At 39.1% G+C, this 23811-nt stretch overlaps 1 protein-coding gene across 4 annotated transcripts in view; it reads right to left on the minus strand.

The window, feature by feature from the left end:
- Window positions 1-23811, minus strand: part of CDK6 (cyclin dependent kinase 6) — a 256002-nt gene that overhangs the window by 11501 nt on the left and 220690 nt on the right. For all 4 annotated transcript variants that reach the window (XM_078442472.2, XM_078442471.2, XM_078442473.2 and 1 more), the window contains exon 6: window positions 2838-2888. In XM_078442472.2, the coding sequence (XP_078298598.1) occupies window positions 2838-2888 (51 nt within the window). The remainder of the gene's footprint in view (window positions 1-2837; window positions 2889-23811) is intronic.

The following is a 23811-nucleotide window of genomic DNA, read 5'->3' on the forward strand; positions in this document are numbered from 1 at the left end:
CATGTATATATACATAGCTACCTATAGAAATAACTTTCAAAAGTATTTTTAAATCTATCACCTCCTCTGATCTCATAACAACCTTCTGAGACATGTAGGTCAGTTATTACTTCCTTTTTATAGATGTGGAAACTAAGGACAGGAGTGAAATCAACTGCCAAAGTCACACACAGCGAGTTCAGCTCACTCGAGTGAACCCAGTTCTCCTTATTCCAAATCCAATATTTTGTTTCCATTTAACTATGACTCTGCTCCTAAAAATGCTCTAAAATGTCACGAGCTAAAAGCATTTAGTTTCACTTTCAAAGTACTTGTTGTTCTTTGAAAGTATAAATGTCTCCAAGTGCAGAAACATTTCTGCCCTTAAGAGAATGTGAATGTGGCTTTCCTCAAAAAAAATTTTTTTCAGTTTAACATCCAGTATGAACTTTTATGGCCCATATATGAGTGTTGTGAAATTCTGATAGGTCCATTAACAAGTGCTTGCATCAAGTTTCAGTATTTGGACAGCTGAATATAAGCCTTAAAAGTTGACATTTGTACTGGAAAGACTGACAGAGCACAAAACCTATAAATGGCAGTGGGGACAGAAATCATTTCTCAAGTACTTTAGAAATGACACTAGGGTGCAGCATTGTCCCTTTTCTTTATGCCAAAGTAACAAACGCAGAGTAAACAGAACATAATTTCAGTGAAACAACGCCAGAAACCAAGAAGTAATATCTGAAGGCACAACATATATAGAACTTTATGGCTTCTTTTTTGCTGGCAACCTAGGGTCTCAGGCCTTTGCCAAAAGTGGAACTGGCTTTCCACTGGAAGCAAGTCAAACATGGTTGTCAAAGGTTCTTTCGGGTCCATCTCAGTGGCTTCAGATACTAAGAGGCACTAATAGTGCTAACAAGTTTGCAGACCCCGGGGCTGGAGAGAACGCCCCAGTAGTGTCAGTAAGGGAAAGGTGGTGACAGGTTTCAATGTCTGGCAAGCTGGCTTCGGTCAAGATCATTTTTCCTTTAAACAGAGTCACTGGTAGGTCTGACTTTCACAGTTTCTGCTTCAAGTTCCCACTGCACTGCACACAAAATACACAGTGAGGGGGAAGAACAGATGGAGGGCTTATCACTGTATGATCAGAGAAGCTGACATTCAGAAGCAGGGAGAACATGAGTTTTGTCCTGAATCTGTCTACCTTATGGAGTGACAGTAATAGCAGTAATAGTCACTGTCTACGCCGTAGTAGTGGTAGGAGGTGGCTTGGGGGGGGGAGGGGGAGAGGGAGGAAGAGGAGGAGTGGTAGTCTTGGCAGCTTCCCTGGACCTGGGAAGCCCCCAGGCAATAAAATCAGCAAGTATTTTTTAGGCCTTAAGGCCACTGGGTTCTGATTCGGCAGTGGCAATAGCACCAATGGAAGCCTACTGAAGCTTTCTAGTCACTAAAAGACAAAACTCAGGTTCCAGTTTTATTCCAACTGTTTTAAGCAGTCCTGTTTGAGTAGACAGTGTTAAAATATAATTCTTTTCTTTAGGGATACTTTTCATCAGTTTTACAGATGGACTGAAAGTATCATAAAAATCTCTGGGATTCCTATAAAATATTATAGACCAATGATCAGGGTTATTTTTGGTTCTAGAATCCCCACTTTTTTCTTACTCCCCCCAATTCTTTTTTTTTTTTTAAGTTTATTTATTTATTTTTGAGAGAGAGAGAGAGACAGAGAGAGAGGCAGAGAGGGAAAGAGTGAATCGCAAGCAGGCTCTGTACTGTTAGAGCAGAGCCCGATACATGGCTTGAACTCAGAAACAGGGAGATCATGACCTGAGCCAAAATCAAGAGCCAGATGCTTAAATGACTGAGCCATAATCAAGAGCCAGATGCTTAACTGACTGAGCCATCCAGGCGCCCTATTTCCGCCCCCACCAATTCTGATGGGGCTTGGCACAAGCACATATCCCAAAAGGATGCCATGCTTCATGCTTTGTGAGAAGAAAAGCTCCCTCTGAACATTCTAGAAACATAAAAGCATACATACCCCCACATGCATAAACATGTAGACATGAATGGAACTCTGCAAATCATCAACAAGCCAAGTAACAGACAATTAGAACCAAAGAATGTTAAGCACAAGAAAGAATCCTAGAATTTACATCCAAAGTTTCATTACTCAGGTGAAGAAGTTAAGGAACAAAAAGGTTAAACAATTAAGGATGAATTATAATAATAGCTACCATTTTTAAAGTATTCACTATGCACCAGGCACTGTGTAAGCACTTTATGAGGCATTTTAAATGACTTTCTCAACATTGCATAGTTATTTAGCAACAGATGTAAGGTTAGAATCTAGGATTCTCATTTCCTATTTTGGTGCTCCCAAGAAAAATGGGTTGTGTAGCATACCATCTTTTGCCCAGGAAAACAAAACAATGCAAAACCAATCTGGATAACAAAAGGATACTCAATGGGGACAGGAAGCCCAGTGGGCAAGAATGGGTTACCAGGCTACCAAGCGCCCCACCTCTGACAGTGGACATCTGAAACGGCCCAAGCACACAACACATCTGAAAAGAACTGGAGCTCAGCCAAATGGAGAAGGAGGATTAGCGAAAAGATCCACACGAACAACATACAAGCTGCCAGAACAGAGCCCGGATAGGCTACATGTCATGATGGGCTCTGCATAAAACAGCATGTCTGCCATGTCCCCACTCACCACACAAATAGTAACACTGTCTGAGGCAGCAGCTTGGGGAAGGAAGGACAAGAGATAAACATTTTAGATGAAAGGCACTGTAAATGTTTTAATGCTACAGATGCTGATGCAAAATAGAGTTACTACTTACTCCAAGATTTTTCCAAGTTGATCAACGTCTGAACTTCCACGAAAAAGAGGCCTAGAAGAGTAAAGATACACATTAAACAGGATTTTCTCAAGTTACATTTCCATCATATTGGTCATTACCATGGTTTACGCGAAGTAAAATATTCCTTAAGGGTGAGGATGAGGTAAAGAAGTGAGACCTCTTTCCTTTGGTAAATGAAGGTTTTTCTTGCATTTCACTTCATGGTGAGGATCTCTCCTAAGTATCTGGTGGTACCTGACTCCCACGTTTTCTAACCATGGGTATCCTATTTGTACTCATTCCAAAACAGTGCCACCAGCATATACATTCCTCAGTTTCAAAATCCTACTTAACTTAGTGAAAGGGTGGAACACATCACTGTCCTAGTCTGAACCGCGGGGTCTGTGGGCTTGGAAACTGCTCTTAGTCAGATTCTTTTCTGAGCACCCTTGCCCCACCTCTCTGCTATACAGTACTTCCTCAGGGCTTTCTGTTTCCATTTGTCCTGACGCTGCAGTGAGAAAACCCCTGGACCTATTTTTCTGATTTTCACCTTCCTTTCTCACATTATGGAAGCCAACCATCACTCCTGGCTTCAGAGGTGACTGTGAACACACAGGCCTCAGTGTCTACACTGAGAATTTAACTGGCAATTAAATGAGCTCACTTGGTGACATTTCTGGCATTTTCCCAAGTAGATCAATACCCCTCAAGGGCAAGTACTTCTCTGGTTTGCCCCTAATCTTTGGCCCAATGCTGTACCTGAACAGGTGCTCAGTTAATAAATATTTCATTTAATATATTCCTATGGTACACACATAAATGTTTCTTAACCCCCTGCTCAATGCCTCACAGGCATTTTTCAACAATGTGCTTTAAAAACTATTTTTAGCCTATTACCAGAGACCGTACTCTAAAAATGTTATATACAAGTTATAAATATAAGTATTATATATTATTTTATAAAGCCTTAAACCTTTTAAATATTTTTTAGGCATAATAAGTAAACTTGTTATATAGATCATATATAGAGAATCCTGCAAAGTCCTAGCATTTCAGTGGCTAGAAGATATCTTAAAATCCCTCAACCATAGTTTCTATTCAGGTTCTTATTCTTTTTAATTTTTTTCAGGTTCTTATTCTTTAAAAGGGTTATTTGCAAATGCAGCCAAAAATAATTAATTTGTGGCAATGTTATGGGCTGAACTGTATCCCCTCCAAAATTCATGCTGAAGTCCAACCCCCAGTCAGAGGACTGACTGTATTTGGAAATAGGGTCTTTAAAGAGGTGATTAAGTTAAAATGAGGTCATTAGGGTGAGCCCTAATCCCATTTGACTAGTGTCCTTATAAAAAGAGGAAATTTGGACACACAGGGGCATCAGGGGCATGTGTGCACACAGAGGAATGATTATGTGAGGACCCAGCAGGAAGGCAAGCCAAGGAGAGAGGCCTCGGAAGAAGCCAAATCTGCTGACACCTTGATTTTGGATTCTAGCCTCCAGAATGGTGAGAAAATAAATTTATGGTGTTTAAGCCTCGCAGCGTTTAGTATTTTGTTATGCCAGCCATAGCAAACTAAGATAGGCAACTCCCACATCACTAATGCAGCCAAGTTCGGAAAGAACCAGGGAGACGGCTTTTGAAAGCCATCCAGACAGGTCTTCAAAGAGCAAGTTTTAGAAAAGCCAAACAATGGAATCTTAACAGCTGTTATTTCCAGAACACTAATGTTGAATCTGACATAGTGCCATGTGCTCCCCAAACATTATCTCATTTAATTCTCACAAAAATTTCAGGACCAAGGTAGTTATTATTATTATCCCTATTTGCTGTTGAGCTAATAGGATTGGAGATGTTTCATGACTTACCTAAGGACAAATAACAAAATGCAGACTTAAAATTCAAAACAGGTCTGCCCTGCCCCAAAGCCTATCTGCTTCATTATTATATTATGATACATTTATTTTGTTTACTAATGTCCTCTGCACTCATAGACAGTACCTATCGCTGAGGCTGTGGGGTGAAACAGCACAGAGAATGTGTGAAGGGCACTTTATAGAGAATGTGGTGTCTCACAAGCAGGTGTCTGCGGGATTCTGTACCCATACTACTCTGCAACTGTCCAAGTGTCTTTAAATTCTTGCCGTTTTAACAAGGAACAAAGCAATCCACCAGACTGACTGAAGTTTTCTATGTTTTCCATAAACTTACTGTCTGATGGCCCTTCTAGATTTTTTAAATTAAAATTTTAATTTTAATTCTAGTATAGTTAACATACAGTGTTAGGCCCTTCTAGATTTTTACATTCTTCCCCCCAGTGTAGTCTTTTACAGCTGTTCTGCTCACATCTTAATTGGTACATTATTTTTTTTTTTCCTTTCCAAAGCATAGAACTTGGGTTGCACAGAAACAACACTGCTCCTTCTTTTCACACTCATCTGTTTCCTTAATATTAAAGTATGAAATTACAAAACTAAGTGTAACCAGCATTACAAGGTTTGGACAAACACAAATGACCCCTCTTTGTTTAGCAGGTATCTCACATGGCTCGAGTGATGGACATGCCAGGTGAGTAGGCCCAGAGGAAACAGAGAGCATGCATTTAATCTGATGAGCTGGTCAGGCAGCTTTGTAAACATGCCAAGCCCCTCACCCTTCATGGAGAAGACTGGTATCCACAGAGGCAAGGGTGAAATTGTCTTTGAGAATCATGGAACCGTTTAAAATCAACTGGCCGTGGCTACTGGGAAATAAACAAAGCAGACTAACTTAAATGGATGTTGTTCCCAGGTAAAAGGAGAAGAGCACCTTTTTCCAGAGAGGGGTACCAAGACCCAAGCCTGAAGCTCAGGGGTAGCAGTGGCTTATGCCCTTACTGGTTTGGTTTTCAGCTCCCTTTTTTCTTTCTTGGCAATAGTTTAACATCTTTGCTAGCTCCCCTGTGCAGTCAAGCAAATGCTTGCTATATTTTATCTTACATTTGCTACATGTTTTAGCAGAGGGCTTTCAAGTCATATAGTCTACCACACTGTGAGAGCCTAAAGTTTTATCTCTATTGGCTGGACTTGGCCCACAAAATGAAATGTGCTTTACATCCTTGAGTTAGAACTGGCCCATTAGTTTGGCATCCTTTGATGAGTGCAACAAGCAGAAGGTCTTAATCATAACCACTTTTCTGTGACCTGCTATGGGGAATACTAGAAACTTGGAAGCAACAATTCAGTGTACAGCCCAAGATGACTTTTGCCACACAGGAAGACCTGGCATGTGACTCTGTAGTCTATTAATTTGGCTTTATAAGAGATATGGATTAGCTTGAGTTATACAGAACCACTAAATCCTGACTGCATGCAATAACTCCTATAAGATAGGTCTCTGGATGCAAAAACAAAGTCACAAGATGATCAAAAGGAGTCACATGAAGTGGGTAACAGACCTACTTAGTTGGTACTGGTACTGATACTCTTAGTTGACCAAAAGGTTGGTCATGAATGTGATCAAACTCTTAGAACCATCCATTCAGTTTTTGACTGAAAATTCTCAAGTTTGAGCTGGTTTTATGACAGAGGATGCTAAGTTTGTCAGGACCATGGGGAGTTAAGGTGGATTTAGAGGAAAGATGAAACCTTCCATCACGATGAATTCTTGGGGGTGCTATGGTAGAGTATGGAAATGGAAGAATAAGATCATCAAGGACATTATATGATACAATCTTTTTTTTTTTAAATTTTTTTTTTAACGTTTTATTTATTTTTGAGACAGGGAGAGACAGAGCATGAACAGGGGAGGGTCAGAGAGAGGGAGACACAGAATCTGAAACAGGCTCCAGGCTCTGAGCTGTCAGCACAGAGCTCGACGCAGGGTACGAACCCACGGACCGCGAGATCATGACCTGAGCCGAAGTCGGCCGCTTAACTGACTGAGCCACCCAGGCGCCCCGATACAATCTGTCTTTAAGGCTGCATGGTCATAAGTCTTGACTGTATCAGGTCTCTGACCTGTGTGCATCAGGCCAGAAGGATTGTATTTTCACTGAGGTTACTTTGAATATTTCTTCCTTCCTCAGATAAGCTGAGTTAAATATCCTTCAATTCATATAATTTATGTCATATCTTAGGTGGACCATTATGGACATAATCTTTGACTATATTCTTTGGTTTAGTGGTGAGGGAGAGTTTAATTCTACTGCCTTGAATAATTTTTATAATTGTACGAATGATTCAGCTAAAACACACAAATACATGAGTCAAACTTGGCTAGTTCTTTATTACCATGACATAGGGCTGAGCTGGAAGGAAGGAAGTAGAGGGTTGAAGGACCAACATGGGGGAGAGTAAGACACAGAAGACTGAAACACAGACTGAGCTAGAGATGATCAGACAGAGACAATGTGAGGAGGTCCAAAATAACTCTGAACTCTGTTTCTGCCTAGTGCCTAAAAGTCTATCTCTTGTGGAAATCCTAGGGTATATTTATATAGGTCCTTCTTGAAAACTGAAGATGAAAGGGGAATATTCTATTATATATCATGAGACAAAGGCTCTTAAAAAGTCATTTTTTTTTTTTTTGAGTCACTGTAGGGAGAGGATCCACTAAATTATCCCATAAGCCTCCCAGCTAACATACTTACTAATTCTTTTACACTAATTACTTAAAAGTAAAATTAACAGAAGAGATATTCTGCTGAAAGCAGTAAATCTGAAGTTTGGTGTTACATTTTTTAAAACATTTCTTTATATACACAGTTTTTGGAGGGGTTAACTAGTAAAATGGAAAGATTATGCCTATCAAGAACATTCCCAAATAAAAACTGTGCAATTGTTTTACTGGATTAATATATTAAAAAATCCCTTTATTATACAGGACTTATTTATTTATTATACTGACCTTACTTAAGGTCAGTAACTTTTATGCACTTTACTATAACAAAAAACTCTGATTTATTAGTTGCTTCAGATCACTTCTCAGTAGTTTAAGCAAAGGTTTGGGTAGTGGCTTGCAAATATTATCTGTTAAAGACCTTTGTTGCATCTACATTTCATGAAACCATTTTTTTTTTTTTTTTTTTTTTTTTTAATTTTTTTTTAACGTTTATTTATTTTTGAGACAGAGAGAGACAGAGCATGAACAGGGGAGGGGCAGAGAGAGAGGGAGACACAGAATCGGAAGCAGGCTCCAGGCTCTGAGCTGTCAGCACAGAGCCCGACGCGGGGCCTGAACTCACAGACGGTGAGATCATGACCTGAGCCGAAGTCGGACGCTTAACCGACCAAGCCACCCAGGCGCCCCTCATGAAACCATTTTTAATTTTATACATTTCTTTTCCCTTCACCTGGCCTATGGTCTTCCGTTTTCCTCAGAAGATTTTCTCCACACTCACTTGCTAGGACTATTCACATTCTTTTGCATAAACCTCCTTCTGCCTCTCATGGCTCTCAACCTCTTTTTTATTTCAAATTCCCACCTAAATTACAGAAGACTGTACTGGAAGGCCTTACCATTTCAACCTTTGAGGCTAATTTATTTGACAAGATACATCATATTTGGGGGAAATATCTGAAACTGAGTATCACTATGTTTTGATGAAAGAGAATTTTAGGTTATTTCCAAGTATTTTCTTCAAATATCTTCCTTCACTGTTATACTTGGTAATAGTTAATGCTGATAAGATAAACTCTTTCTGAAAAAAAAAATTTTAATTTATACATATAAGCATTTTTTCTAACTAAAAGGATTGTTGACAAATATAATGGCAGATTGCATTCGTTTCAAACCACAGCAAACTCAATTTTCTTCTCATATGAGCGTAGGCACTGTCATATTAAAACAAGAATGGTTCTTGGGGTCTTCTTTAGCAAGGATTTTTCCCAAAGTTTTTTTGAATTTGTGAGTTTCAGCCTTAATGCACACCACCTTCAGTCCCCCTCCCCTGACATATTGATTTTTCAGGACTGGAGAAAGGGCATAGACTTTGATGATGGACTATCTTGGGTGTGAATCCCCACTCAGCCATTTCTGTCTGAATGACCCTAGGAAAGTCACTTAGCCTCTTTGAATCTTATTTGCTTTATCTGTAAAATGTCCAGTTTATAGCAGACCTATAAAATAAATGGCAACTAAACACACATACCTTCTCACACTCACACATGGTAGATAGTTCTCCTGCTCCTTGGCCACTATTATACACAGATGACAAAGTATTTCACATAGTGAACCAGAAAGGAAGAGGACATTTGTCACCACCTGGTGGATGCCCAAATCATATTAAAGCCTAGTAGTTCTTCTGCTAGGGTCATACACCCTTACAACTTTTACACCTTTATCATCAAGAAAAGAAAGAAAGAATGTCAAATTTTCAGATAAAGTTTGATTAATTTTGAATTGGCAATATAATTTCTTCCTCTGTATGTAGTTTTGGCAACACACTCACGCACCCTATCTTTTAACCATGAAGTGAATTTCCTTGGGTCAAATTACAAAGGGTACCACGTTTCAGATTACATGCTTTTTTAAACAAACAACTAAAAGAACATATAAATGTCATTCATAAGCTCAATAAACAGTGGAAAACATTTAGAAGTAGGGTATGTTTTCTAGCAGATGAGACGTGTATGCTGATAAGTCTGCTATAGAAAGGAAATGATTCACACATAAAGGAAGATGAAAAGCTTACGTTTGGTTACAATATGTTCATTGTACTAAAAAGATGAGGAAATCATGGATCACTCTATAGAACACCTCTGTAACCTGTATTTGACCTGCAGCTATGCTTTAGCTGCTATCTTTCTTGATTAGTAGAGCAATTTTCCATGTTCATAAAATGACCTTTTGAAAAATATTTCCTACTATTTTATACTTGCTCCCATGTTCAGTTTTAGATAGAGCTATTATCTGTTCACTTAAAAATGTTATCACCTTTCAATTACCACCTATTCAAATAACCACCTTAAGCAGAAAACCAATTAATTGATTTACTTTGTAAACACTAATTGAGTGATCACTCACTAAGCACACAGGGCTGCATTAGGTGCTGGGAGAGAACCCTTCCCCCTAAAAATATATTAAATATAAATATTATATAATATATGGTCTTAATATATACTATACATATACTTATATTACACATTTTGATATAAATACATTACAATATAAATGTATAATATTTACAAGATATATGTATTACACATCACCATAATGATCCTTGCCTTTCTGGGAGACAAGAGATACAAATGCAGGATCATGAATTAAAGATGTTTATCTCATTTTACTGGTGGGAGACAAAAGTTCAAGGCAATCATTTAATCTTTACTAGAATGTTGGGAGGTGGTCTGATTAACTGCCTTTTACAGATGAGAACTAAAGAAACTTATCCAAGGAAACTCTATTCAGTAAGTGGCTAAGTTGGTCTATCTGACTCCCATGAGCAGGAAACAGAAGCTGTGTTTTAGAAAGATTAATATGGCAGAGATTTACTGAGTCACTCAGAGGGGACAGAGACAGAACTAGAGGCGCCAGTGGGGAGGTCAGTGTATGAAAGAGATGACAAGGACCTAAACTAGGTGGACAAGCAAATGGGAAAGGCCACAAAGACATTTAAGGGAAGGTGATCTGAATTTGGTAAAAAAAAAAAAAAAAAAAAAAAAAAGGCTCAACAAGACTTGGGAGAAGCAGTGTGGTTTTAAGTTTCCAGTATTAGTAAAATCAAGCTTAATGAAAAAGGTGGGGAGAGGGTGGTGTGGGGAGAAGATTGGAAGGTAATTAATTTTAAATATGTTCCTTTACAATACAAAATAATGCATAAAACAATGCTTTGAAATCTGAGAATGAAAAACATGCAAATGATAGTTTAGCACACCTAGGTATATACCCGAGAATACTGGCAATGTGTGTGCACACAAACACTGGAAATGTATGAATGCACACAGCAGCATTATTCATAACAGCCCCAAAGTAGAAACAACCCAAATGTTCACCAACCGACAATGGGATAACAGAATGTCAACAGAATGCCGTGGAGCCGTACAATGGAGTTTCATTCAGTCATAAAAAGGAATGAAGCACTACTACAACATGAATGACCCTTGAAAACATTATGCTAAGTAAAAGCACCCAGTCACAAAAGACCATGTTTATCATATGATTCCATTTATATAGAAGAGGCAAATCTAGAGAGTCAGAAAGTAGATTAATGGCTGTTTAAGTTTGGGGGGCTTGGGGGAAAATGAGGAGTGCCTGCTAATGGGTATACAGTTTCTTTCTGGATTGATAAAAATCTTCTAAAATTGGCTGTGGTGATGGTTGCCCAACTCTGTGGATATACTAAACTAAAACCCACTGAATTATACAATTTATATTGGTGAATGGTATGGTATGTGAATTTTATGTCAATAAAGCAGTTTTAAAAAATAGTTAAGAAACTGTATTTCCAAGCAAACATTACAGATTCAGAAGGACAGTAAAAAAACTGATTTAGGCCTAAATATATATATAAAAAGGCTTAAGTACATGGTATTAGAATACAATGACAAACATTTATTTTACCATATATTCGGTCAAGTACCCATTTGAAGACATGTGCTCTGGAAGTTCTGAATAACCTACTAATAAGAATCTGGATTTCCCCAAACATTTGATTTATCAGATTAGAACTAAATAATAAGACAAAAAAAGTCTTTGTACAAAAAGGGCTTACAGAACTACTATCTTTTGCTTTCCTCTGGATGGCAAGATTATGGGTGATTTGTTTTCTGCATTTTTCTAATATTCTTCACTGAGCATTTTATGAGCCCTAATAACTTTTTAAAATCAGAAGAAAAAACCCCCAACACTGTTACTTGCAATACAGTACTAAATGAATGCAATCTGCCCACCTCACTTCTGCATTCCCATGTCTTCTGCTAACCCACTTCTATTACTCGGTTACTTGTTGGTCTCCAGCCAAACTGGAAGCTCTCTGTGGACAGGGCCAACCCTTACTTGCTTCTGTATCCAGGGCACATAATTTACTGCTTACTCTGTCCATGACTGGCACTCATTTAATACACAGGAGTGGTTACTGTTCCCTGCACTGAGAAGGCCTTCTCTCCCTTCTTCCCATCAACGTCAGTTCTTCTCATCTCAAAATTCATGCCCTTGGTTCATCTCTGGGAAATTCAAGTGTGAGCATGTGTATTTGCACATATATATATACGAATAGATGTGTAGGCATTTAGAGCCAAAACCGATTTGATTTATATTGTTGTATCTGTTTATGCTTTAACTGGCCTGTGTTACTGTATTACTAGACGGTATCATCCTGCAACTAATGGGTATTTAAAAATGTGGGCTGGCTGACCATTGGTCTCCTACATCTCAAATGCCACTGAAATCACCCGAGAAGCAGCAAGAGGCATGCTGGATAGGAACTTTGCCCTCAGGTGCTTTACTTCATCAGGTAGGCAGGCCAGGGATGGGCTCTTTGGAAGACAAAGAAAGAGAAGGGATGAAAAGAAGTGTAGCAAAGGCCAAACAGAGTGAAGGATTAAAAAGGGTGTGGAGGGGAAAGAGGCTCTGGAAGGAAACCAGCCCAGAAAGGAAGGGCTGGTGGGAAAGAGCAAGTGAGAAAAAAAAAAAAAAAAAAAAAAAAAAAAAATTAAAAGCCCAAGTAATACAAGGCAAGTACTAGGGCAAAAAGAATCTGAGATGAAGTTCTGTCACTGAGACAGAGACAGATAGGAAAAAACCTCTACCAGGAAAGGGAGGTGCCCCTCACAGGAAAGGCCAGATGAACACAATTTAGAGAGTGTGCTGCCCTATCTGTCCATAGTAGGGGATTTGGAGTCTGGTCATTTCCTTACAAATAAATAGCTGAATTTACTTTTTTCCTTGTTACCAGATGTGAATAATTTATTTCTCCATAGAGGGCTCATATGTATGAGTAACTTCCTTAAGACAGAGAGAGAGAGAGAGAGAGAGAGAGAGTACATGAGAGAGGCAGAGAGGAAAACCCCACCACTTTTCAATTCAAAATTGAGAATTAAAACTAAACCAGGTTTCACCAAACCACTTGAGACTTCTGAAACATTACGAAACTTACAAATTAATACATTTACTGACTTAGTCAATTTTATATATGACTCAAGAAGCCTAAGTGGTCATGAAGATAAAAAAAGATCATTTCTAAGCACTTCAATAAGTATTAATTATCTATTGTTTGCCAGAAATAATCATTGCTTTTAAATACCTATTTAATTACAGAATTATCTTTCTGTTCTTCCAGCGCCAGCTTTTCTTGTCTCAGTCAACTTGAGATGCCATAACAAAACACCACAGGCTGGTATTTCCCATAGTTCTGGAGGCTGTAAGTCCTAGACAAAGGTGTCTGGTGAGGACTCTCTCCCCAGTTCGTGGATGGCCACTTGCTTGCTGTGTACTCACTTGCAACAAGCTCCCTTGATCTCTCTTATAAGGGCACTAATGCCATTATGGGGGACCCACCCTCCTGACCTCATCTAACCCTGAATAATCCCAAAGGCCCTGTGTCCAAATAACATCAAAATTGGAGGTTAAGGCTTCAACATCTTAGTTTGGCGGTAGTGGTGGTAAGACACAAATGTTCAGTCCGTAACACTTCCTTCCTCATATTACTAAATACAATACCCTTCCGACTTTTAAAGTTAGAAAGCTGGACGCGTTCTTTTCCAATAGGAGCAACAAACATGATTTGTCTCATTCCATGTCTGGGATCCAAGTACTCATTTTACATACTTTCTGGTAAGTTTTCTTGCCAAATTACATGTTCATTACTCTCCCAGTGCCTCCCTTATCTCTTGCTCTCCCTTCATACGGCTCAGGGGAGTTCTTAAGGCAGGGAAGAAATGGCCGTACGTTGAGCATTTTCTACCAGCTGGGTTCCTAGTTGCATTATTACATTTTTGTCCTCACTCTTGCCCTGTTGTCTGACCAAATACTATATAATACTGCATTTGAAAGAAAGTTTTAGCACAGGGAAAATAAATCTGAGTCAAACCTAAAAGGAGGTAACTCGCAAGGTGAAGCATTTATATCAGTATTACTAATTACCAGGAAACTGGAGACAGTCCAGAATGTGTGACCTGTGACGCCTATTAGAAGCACCTCGCGCCTCATGGGCAGTAAGCTTCACTAACAGCCAGACATCTTAGGTTCAGTGCCCTGGGGAAAGCGGTCTTCTGGTCTGTCATATAAACAAACTCAGGGCATGGATCTTTCTCCCATATGGAAACTGTAGCTGTAATACTCACTATATTTTATGTTGGGCTTGGTATTGAGAAACTTTAATGATAACGTTGTTGGAAGATCATTTGGGGCAAGGGTGATGGTGGTATGTGGAAACACAGAAAAATGATCAGAGATTACCAGGACATCTGGCTGAATCGGTGCCATAGATTAATTAGTCAGGCTTTTTATTATTAATTGGGCTAAATAATAAATTAATTAATTTATTATTAATTGGGCTAAATAATAAATTAATTAATTTATTATTAATTGGGCTATAATTAATAATTAATTATTAATTACCTTCACTCTGCAGAACTGTGAACTAGAGACCTTCTTCAACCAAACTTGAAACTCATTAGACCCCATCATAAAATCATCTGTCCACAGTCCTAGCCTTTCTTTATACTGTGCCTTCCTAGGAGAGAAAGAAAAGCTGTAATAGGGAGCTAGCCGGTTCATGAATGAGAACCTTAGCACCCATGCTTCTCAGTACTTGGCCATTTGGGTAGAGCACCCCAGGAACAGGGTGACCAACTTACCCACAATGGACCTAGTGTTAGCACTGAAAATCCTGTATCCCAAGAAGCTTTTCTGTTCCAGGCAAATGGGGTGGTTGGTTACACTATCCAGGAAACCCAGAACAAGAGGGCGTAGAAAAGGAAATTAAAAAAAGAGAGAGAGAAATCTACAAAAAATTTTTTTCATTGTTATTTCTGAGGGCTGTTTTGAAAAATCAGAGAAACATCTCTCAAAACAGTAAGAATGAAGGTGGCTCAGACAGGTTTCATTCTCTTTTTTTCCTAACAACTGACTGCTATTATGTGATAAGGGACTAGATTATTGGTAAGCTCCCTCCTCCTACCATAATTCAAGATGTTATTACTCTCTTCTAGCAAATGACCTCATAAAGCTATACATAGTTGATCCTTAAGCAACACAGGTTTGAACTGCATGGGCTCACTTGTATGAGGATTTTTTTTTTTTTAACAGTATTGTAATATTCTCTTATGATTTTCTTAGTCACATTTTCTTTTCCCCAGGTTTCTTGGAAGGATCCAGCATAGAATACATCTAACATATAAAATAAGTGTTTATGTTCTTGGTAAGGCTTCCAGTCAACAGTAGGCTATTAATAGTTAAGTCTGAGGGGAGCCAAAAGTTATATACCTATTTTCAACTGTGCTGGGGAGGGGTTTGGTGCCTTTAACTGTAGCAAATACAGTTGTTGTTTAAGGGTCAACTGTGTATCTTGCCTAAGGAAAGAGCACTGCCAGCGGCTTTGTCTACAGTATGGTGACCCAGTCTGAGGGAAGTGCAGGATCTAAAGAGGTGACCACCAATACAGACTGGGGTGGAGTTACTCATCTAAGATGACAAGAAGTATTCATCTTGTTCAACCTCATCGACTGGTAGCAATAGGCTGTGAGCTGGGCTGAGAATAATTCTGAAGTACTGCCTAGGTATAGCAGGAGAGAGGGCGGAGACTAATCAGGAACACATATGGAAAATAAACTAGCCATGGCAATCAAGGTGACCCAGGCGAATCAAATTTTTTCTCTCTGATAAACTGACATCAAAGCAATACACAAGGAATAAAAGTTAGCAAATGTAAAAGTTAGCCTGTCTAATAATGACATACTCCAAGAGCAAATATTACACATATTAAGGTAACAAAAATGTGGCTTTCAAATCCACTTCTTAAATTTATTCTAGGAATCCATCAGACTTTGTCTTTGACACAATATTTTCACCAAAGAGAGTCTTACAAGCTCTGTTGTGGGTCTTTTAGTAGGCAGTTCTGACCTCCTTTATGCTCACTTACACATGCTTTCTCTTGCAAACACTGTAATATTGACATCAACCATCTGTCAGCTAAATGACATAATCCAGGGATGAAGGTTTTTAATGTTGATTTTGGGGGAAAATAATCACTAGAAATTTTCTCAAATAGAAGTGTCTGTTGGTTGAAGTGGCTTATTAAAAAAAAAAAAAAAAAAAAAAAAAGCTCTGCTCAAAAGAGAACCAAAAGTATCACTCGGAGAGTATTACAAATGATCCAAAAATATCCTTAAGTTGGATTCAATCTTTGGTTAAAAATACTCCAAACAGTGGAAGACTGATTTTCTCATTTTTTCCTTAAAAAAAAAAATCTGCTTAGCATACAAATATGGGTGCTGGCCCTTAAATGTTAGTGATGTCTACATATGACACTAAGATTGAAAAATTAGTGCAGTGATCAGTCAGCAAAAGTTAGCATTTATTCTCTCTGGATAAAATTTTATTGACTCAAGAGCCACCTTAATTTTTTAAAAAGCTTATTTAGGGGCACCTGGGTGGTTCAGTTGGTTGAGTGTTTGCCTCTTGATTTCAGCTCAGGTCATGATATCACAGTTTCGTGAGTTCGAGTGTTGAGTTGGGGTCTGTGCTGAAATGCGGAGCCTGCTTGAAATTCTCCCCCTCTCTCTCTGCCCCTCCCCTCCTTGCACTCTGTCTCTCTCTCAAAATAAATAAATAAACTTAAAAAAATAAAAGGCTTATATATTGTGTGTGTATATATATATATGTATGTATGTACACACACACACACACACACACACACACACACACACACACACACACACATGTTTATTTATTTACTTTTGAGTGAGAGACAGAGCCCAAGCAGGGGATGGGCAGAGAGAGGGAGACACAGAATCCAAAGCAAGCTGTCAGCACAGAGCCTGATGCAGGGCTCGAACTCAGGAACCATGAGATCATAACCTGAGCCAGTCAGACGCCTAACCGACTGAGCCACCCAGGTGTCCCTATTGCATTTATATTTTTAACGATGGGTGGGTACTTTAAAATATATAACCAATATGGGGTGCTTGGGTGGCTCAGTCAGTTAAGCATCTGACTCTTGATCTCAGCTCATGTCTTGATCTCAGTGTTCTGAGTTCAAGCCCTGCCTTGGGTTCCCCACTGGGCAAGGAGCCTACTTAAAACAAAATAACAAGTTATTTTGCTGATTATAAAATATATATGCACTGAAGAAAATTTGGAAAATAGAGAAAAGTATGTGGAAGAAAAAAAATCACACAGCATCACTTCAATTATTTTTCTCTTTTTATATACAAATGGATAAGATGGTATCTCTAAAGATGTCTTCCCTTTCAAATAAACTAAGGATGGTACCATGCCCCACAGCAGAATCTGAATCCCAGCTCTGTAGTCCTTGGTTTGAACAAGAACAAAGAGACAAGACAGTGGTTAGCAGTCATAACAAAGCTGTGAATGAATACAACTCAAGTCTCTATAAAGAGAAGAATCAAGGACATATTTAAGAAAAAAATATTTGCACACATATTTCTACCTATCCTTTTAGATAGAGTTTATATCTTATGACAAGGAGCAGCAGTCATCTTATTCTTTTTTCCTTTCTGAATGCTACAGACAACTGGTATCCTGTATGAATATAATATTCCTATCCAGTACATTTTGGGTAGAATCCAATAATGTGTGATAACTCAACAATTTAGCACAGGAAGCAAAGCCCACAACATTCCTTAGAAATTTCACAGACTATCTAGACAGAACAGACCCATTTGAATGGGATTTTTTCAGTGATATTTGAGGAATGTAATTTTTCAGGGTGTACACACTGGGTTTGTGACGGATGCAAATTCAGATATGAAAAAAAACACAATTAAATGATTCAGACTCTTGCATTGTGCTTCCACAGACCTTATTTCTGCATGGGTCAAACAAAGGAAAGTTGATGTTTGACAACTGTGGATGACTCATCAGAGGAAGTTCTTACCATATGGATGTGCTTGTTGAAATAAAGCTGGTTAACAAAGCCAGGCTTTTTTCTCCCTGTGGGCCACTGAGGGTTTCATTTTAGGAAATGGAAGTGTCAATGTGGACAAACTGTCCTCAAGTATTTATAGCATAATGTGTAGTTTCCTTAAACTGCCTTTGAACAAAGAATATGTGAATGAAAAATAAGATCTAAATTTCTCTCATTCTCTTGTGTCATCTGAACTGTACTGTTTACAAAACCTATTTATTAGCATTGTGACATGGGCATAATGTGATAGGAAAATGGTATAGCTACACTGAGGTATGCTATTGGTTTAAGAGTTCTTTATTCATGAAGTCTATTATGCCTTTGTCATACTCATTGCAAACATTTTTTCCAAGATTACCGTATGCTTTTTGAGGTATTTTTATTTCTTGATGAACTAAAGTTTTCAATTTTTATACAGTCAAATATTTTTGTGACTTAAAAAAAAACGTTTATTTATTTATTTTTGAGAGAGAGCAAGCAGGGGAGGGGGCAGAGGGAAAATCCCAAGCAAACTCCGTACTTCTCAGTCCAGAGTGATGCAGGGCTCAATCTCAGATGCTTAACCAACTGAGCCACCCAGGCGTCTGTTTCTTTGTGACTTTTTAATGCTTTGAAAGTCTACTCCATTCTAAGGTTGTAAGTATTTCCTGTAGTTTCTTTATCCTTTTATGGTTTCATTTCTAATACTTAAATAAACTATTATTTGCTCCACGCTAAGTAATTAGATTATCATTCCCCACCCACCCTCCCTAACAAGTTGACTAGTTACCCTATCTTACTTGTTTTTTTTTTTTTTCAACGTTTTTTATTTATTTTTGGGACAGACAGAGACAGAGCATGAACGGGGGAGGGGCAGAGAGAGAGGGAGACACAGAATCAGAAACAGGCTCCAGGCTCCGAGCCATCAGCCCAGAGCCTGACGCGGGGCTCGAACTCACGGACCGCGAGATCGTGACCTGGCTGAAGTCGGACGCTTAACCGACTGCGCCACCCAGGCGCCCCACCCTATCTTACTTGTTGAACAAGCCAGTCTGTCCTCCAGAATTTGTGAATTTGATAAGTCACATCACTTCCTAAACTGGGGTCTCTATTCAGTTCTATAAATGTCTATCATTTCTTCTGCTGGTACTAAATTGTTTTCATTATTGTAGCTGCATAATGCATTTTAGTGGTTCGCGGTGGAGAGTTTCCCTTCTTGTGTGTGTGTGTGTGTGTGTGTGTGTGTGTGTGTGTGTGTGTGTGTGTATTAATTAATTCTTGGCTATTTTCACGAGTTTAACTCTTCAGATGCATTTTAGAAAATCCCCCTGGGATTCTGATTGAAGTTGCATAAACCCATGAGTTAATTTCAATATTCAATCTTCTTATTCAGGAAGATGTAGCATCTTTCTAACATTTAACTGTTCTCTACATCTATGTAGGCATTTTAGATCTCTCGATCAAGTTTATAGTTTTCTGGATATAGGTCCCACACATTTGTTCACATGAGTCTACATTAAAAAAATCTTTTTTAATGTTTATTCATTTTTGAAAGACAGAGAGAGAGAGCACAAGCAGGGGTGGGGCAGAGAGAGAGGGGGACACAGAATCTGAAGCAGGCTCCAGGCTCTGAGCTGTCAGCACAGAGCCCGACGTGGGTCTCAAACTCACGAACCGCGAGATCATGACCTGAGCCGAAGTTGGACGCTCAACCGACTGAGCCACCCAGGCGCCCCTGAGTCTACATTTTTAATTTTTACTGGGAATGAAATGGAGCTACTACCAACTCTGAAGACATGTCACTCTGTTGTCTGAGGTCATAATCCTGACTGTTCTTGAGTCATGGGTTATCTTAGATTTGAAGAGTGGAGGAAGAAGGAAAAGAGGGAGATGTTGGGGGGAATGGTTTATATTCATAGTATGAAGACTGTAAACCTCCCAGAAAGGCTGTAAAGGTTAAAAAACATGCAACCCAAAGCACCAGGGGTTAGTAAAAAAAGAGAAATAATGTGCTAATAAGCACTCAGATTGATGACTCACTGCATTGGATCATCCTTGGGAAACCACCTACTAAGCAGAATTAGCAGTTAAGGCGTTATTTTTGGTGCAGGATTCATTGCTACTTCCTCTTGGGGAAAAAAACCCTGTTATATCCTAGCTCCCCAAAACATTTGAAAATGGTCACCCTGGCAGACCAGCCTATCAGGTAACAATGCTATTTCTAGAACAGGGCAGGGGTGTGTGCCCTGTAGAGACTTCTGTAGAACAAGATAGAAGCACTCAGCCATGTGTAATGGAAAGGAGAATAAACCAGGAGACAGAAGACCCAGCTCCTAATGCTGACTCTGTAACTGATTAACAAATCACTGAGTGCAGGCAGGCAGGCCACTTAACCTCTTGCTCATCTGTTAAAGGACGGTTATCACAGCTTCTGCCCTACTCTGTACCACAGACGTGCTATCAAAATAATAAATTATGTGGATGAAGCAGTTAGAGCCAGTGAGAAGTAAAATTAGCTTCTCAGTGGAAGTAATGCTATCTATCAAACAGCAAATGTAGGGGCGCCTGGGTGGCTTGGTCGGTTGGGTGACTGACTTCAGCTCAGGTCATGATCTCACGGTCTGTGAGTTCGAGCCCCGCGTCGGGCTCTGTGTTGACAGCTCAGAGTCTAGAGCCTGTTTCAGATTCTGTGTCTCCCTCTCTCTCTGCTCCTCCCCTGTTCATGCTCTGTCTCTCTCTGTCTCAAAAATAAATGTGAAAAAAAAAAATTAAAAAAAAAAAAAAAAAAAACAGCAAATGTAATGAACTTTCATTCCAAAGTTATTCCTTTTTGCTTAATATTGTGTTACCTCCCCCCCATTCCTACCCCCTTCGTGGTTTCTTTTTCTCATTGTGTCTCAATGTGCAAAGAAAATGCAATGCTGTTGCTTTGGTCCTATCTCTGAACAAAAATCTCTGAATTTAATTTACCCATGATATTCTGCTGGGCTATTCATAAAGATCACTGGCTTAGAAAATTTAAAGATGATGCAGTCAGGAAAAGGACAAATATGGGGGGAAATGTGTTTCCTTATTGAGTATCCATGACAGTAAAGCTCATTAGTTAGATCATTCCCTCTCCCTCTTCAGTACAGTAGTAAATGAAATACACTCCCTCTCTCTGAACACATTAATAAATTATTATTAGAATGTGTATTTCCCCCATTAGTAGTGAGTTTGAACATTTTAATTCTTATATTTATTCATCATTGGTAACACTTCTGTGAATTTCTACTTCTCAGTTCTAACACAGGCATATAAATTTTGCTTAATGAAATGGGGTAAGAATGATAGGTAAGACATACTTTGCTAATCCTTACAAGCAACTCTGAAACGTAGTCCTTACTAGCTTTATTTTATGGATGAGGAAGCTGGGGCTCAGGAGAGTTTTGTAACTTAAACAGACGCAGTCATGTATGTGGTAAGTGTAGGAGCTGGAATCAATATTGCTAATTCCGACTGCTTCTTGATACTATTTTATCATGTATTAAATGCAATCTACCAAAGCACATTGAAAAACGTATGTTACCAAACAAATATTAAGGTCAGTCTTTGGCCTCAGCACAGTCTTTGTTTTATTTATGAAAACAAATGAATTTATAAGAATGAGGAGGTTGAGGGCAGAGGATTCTACTTACAATCTGTTCACATTGCATATTCTCTAGGGAGGTATGAGTCTATCTGCCACGTATTTGACTTTATAAGAGAAGGGTTATCATGGGCAAGAGGTTTTATGCCAGTCATACAAATGAAACATTTGGTTAAGACAAGTACTTTCAGGGGGCACCTGGGTGACTTAGTTGGTTAAGCGTCCAACTCTTGATTTCAGCTCAGGTCGTGATCTCACAGTTTGTAGGTTTGGGCCCCATGTCACCCTCTGGCACTGACAGTGCAGAGCCTGCTTGGGATTCTCTCTCTCCCCTTCTCTCTGCCCCACCCCCCGAAATAAACAAATAAACATTAAAAAAAAAACCACTTTCAGGTTGTGTTGCTTTAGCATGTAACCAACACACACCTTGGATTACTTCGGGTTTTCATGCTCTGAAGTCTCAAAGACATTTAAATTTTCTTTATGCGGTAACCGAACCGCTCTCCTGTGTGCAGTATCAACTGTGCAGGTGACACCAAGAGAGGATGGTATGGTATATGATATAATTAACAGCATGTTAATTTACCAAAATATACCTTTAGGATATCTTTGATGTTATTATTTTATTAACATGAGTACTGTTCTTTAAATACACGATTTATTTCAAAAGATAAGCCTAGCACCTGAGAAGTGGAAGTCTCTGATACCAGGGAAGAGTGTTCAGGCTCAGCTAGGAGTGGCTGAGTTGCGTAGCCACACCGATCCCACAGCACTGTCACAGAACAATGTCCTACTGTCTCAGGTTTCACTGATGCACTCATTTCAGGCTGAACTTTTCTGGTACCTCTTCCCACTTGTTTGGGCGTTTGGTCAATGCTCAGATAGAAGGACGCTTCAGAGAAAATGGGGTTTGCCTCACAGAGTCTTGCTTTTGCAAGGCGTGGGCTCTAACAGACAGACAGAAGGACAACACACCCTGTATGGACCCTCCAGAGCAGGCATGGACTCCAGACCTGCTCTGCCACTGACCAGCTGTGACCCAAGAGAACATCATGAACTCTGTTTCCTTAGTCTACTCCTTTAATGTCCCATCACTCACATACGAAGTTATAACGAAAATGTCCACAAATTAAATACATTTTCCCTACTAATGCTTGAAAAATGTCTTTTGACCCTCAGAGTTAACCAGCTCTTGGATACCAATGGTACAAAGAAAATTACTAACTTCTGCTTTTCAAGCACAACCACCCTATATCATCAAATGTAAGATGCTACCAGTCGCAAATTATATCCTGATTCTAGAAATAATCAAATATGAAAAAAAAATGAACATCTCGGAAACACTGAAATAGGGTAGAATAGCTGATAAAATAGTTATTTTCTCATAGGGAGGTAGTGAAATATTCCGGGTATTGTGTTCAGACTCTCTTCAATATTACTCTGGAACTTGTGTCTTCTGTTGCTTTAGAGATCCATTTAATTTTCCAGTTCACTGAATACAGATTTACTTATAGTTTTTTTTTTTTTCAAAGTATTAAAAAAAAAATTGGAGCTTTGGTGAAAAAACATGGAGAGCTGCCAGTCTAAAGTTCTTAAAATAAAAACAGCAAACAGAAACCTTGATTGCTAAGCACTTCTCAGTTACAACATGCACTTCTTGATAACTGACGAGTGGTAGCAACTTTACTGAATACTCGCCATGGAAAATTCAGTAAAGAGGATTTATAGGGTAAACTCTTTTGACACAATTTGGTGACCAGACCTCCAGCTTCCTTTGTGTATTAGTGGACTGAGGAGCATGTTAGGAAGCTGATAAAAATAGCTTCAGTTAAGCTCCAGTCATTCTCTTCCCTCAAGAGAAGCTTTCTTGCTCAGCAGTATTACCAGAGAGCTCGGGTTTGGTACTTAAAGTCTTCCTGTTCTCACTGGAAAATTGGAGTCAGTGCCTGAGTACCACCATGTTAGCTTCATGCCCAAAGATCCCATCAGACTGTGCAGGGTTAAGCCACTTTGTACAATTTCCTTTGTCTCCCCCACCTTTTCTCTAACTTTTTGGTTGTTGTTTCGTTGTTATGGGTAGTGACAGTTTCTGGTTTCTTTCGTTTATCAACGGTTTCCTTTACCACAGCCTCTATTCCTTCTGCTGGAAGCCTGGCACAATTGGAAGCTGGAAGAAAAACCACAACTGAATAGGCTGGCACTTACTTTAACAGTCATTTCCAACCACAGATTAATACTATTACTGGATTTGACTAACGGCTCTCAATCAGCCTAACTGTCATCACTTGAGAACATGAG

Source organism: Panthera onca, chromosome A2 (assembly GCF_046562875.1).
Source record: "Panthera onca isolate mPanOnc1 chromosome A2, mPanOnc1 haplotype 2, whole genome shotgun sequence".
Taxonomy (NCBI): domain Eukaryota; kingdom Metazoa; phylum Chordata; class Mammalia; order Carnivora; family Felidae; genus Panthera; species Panthera onca.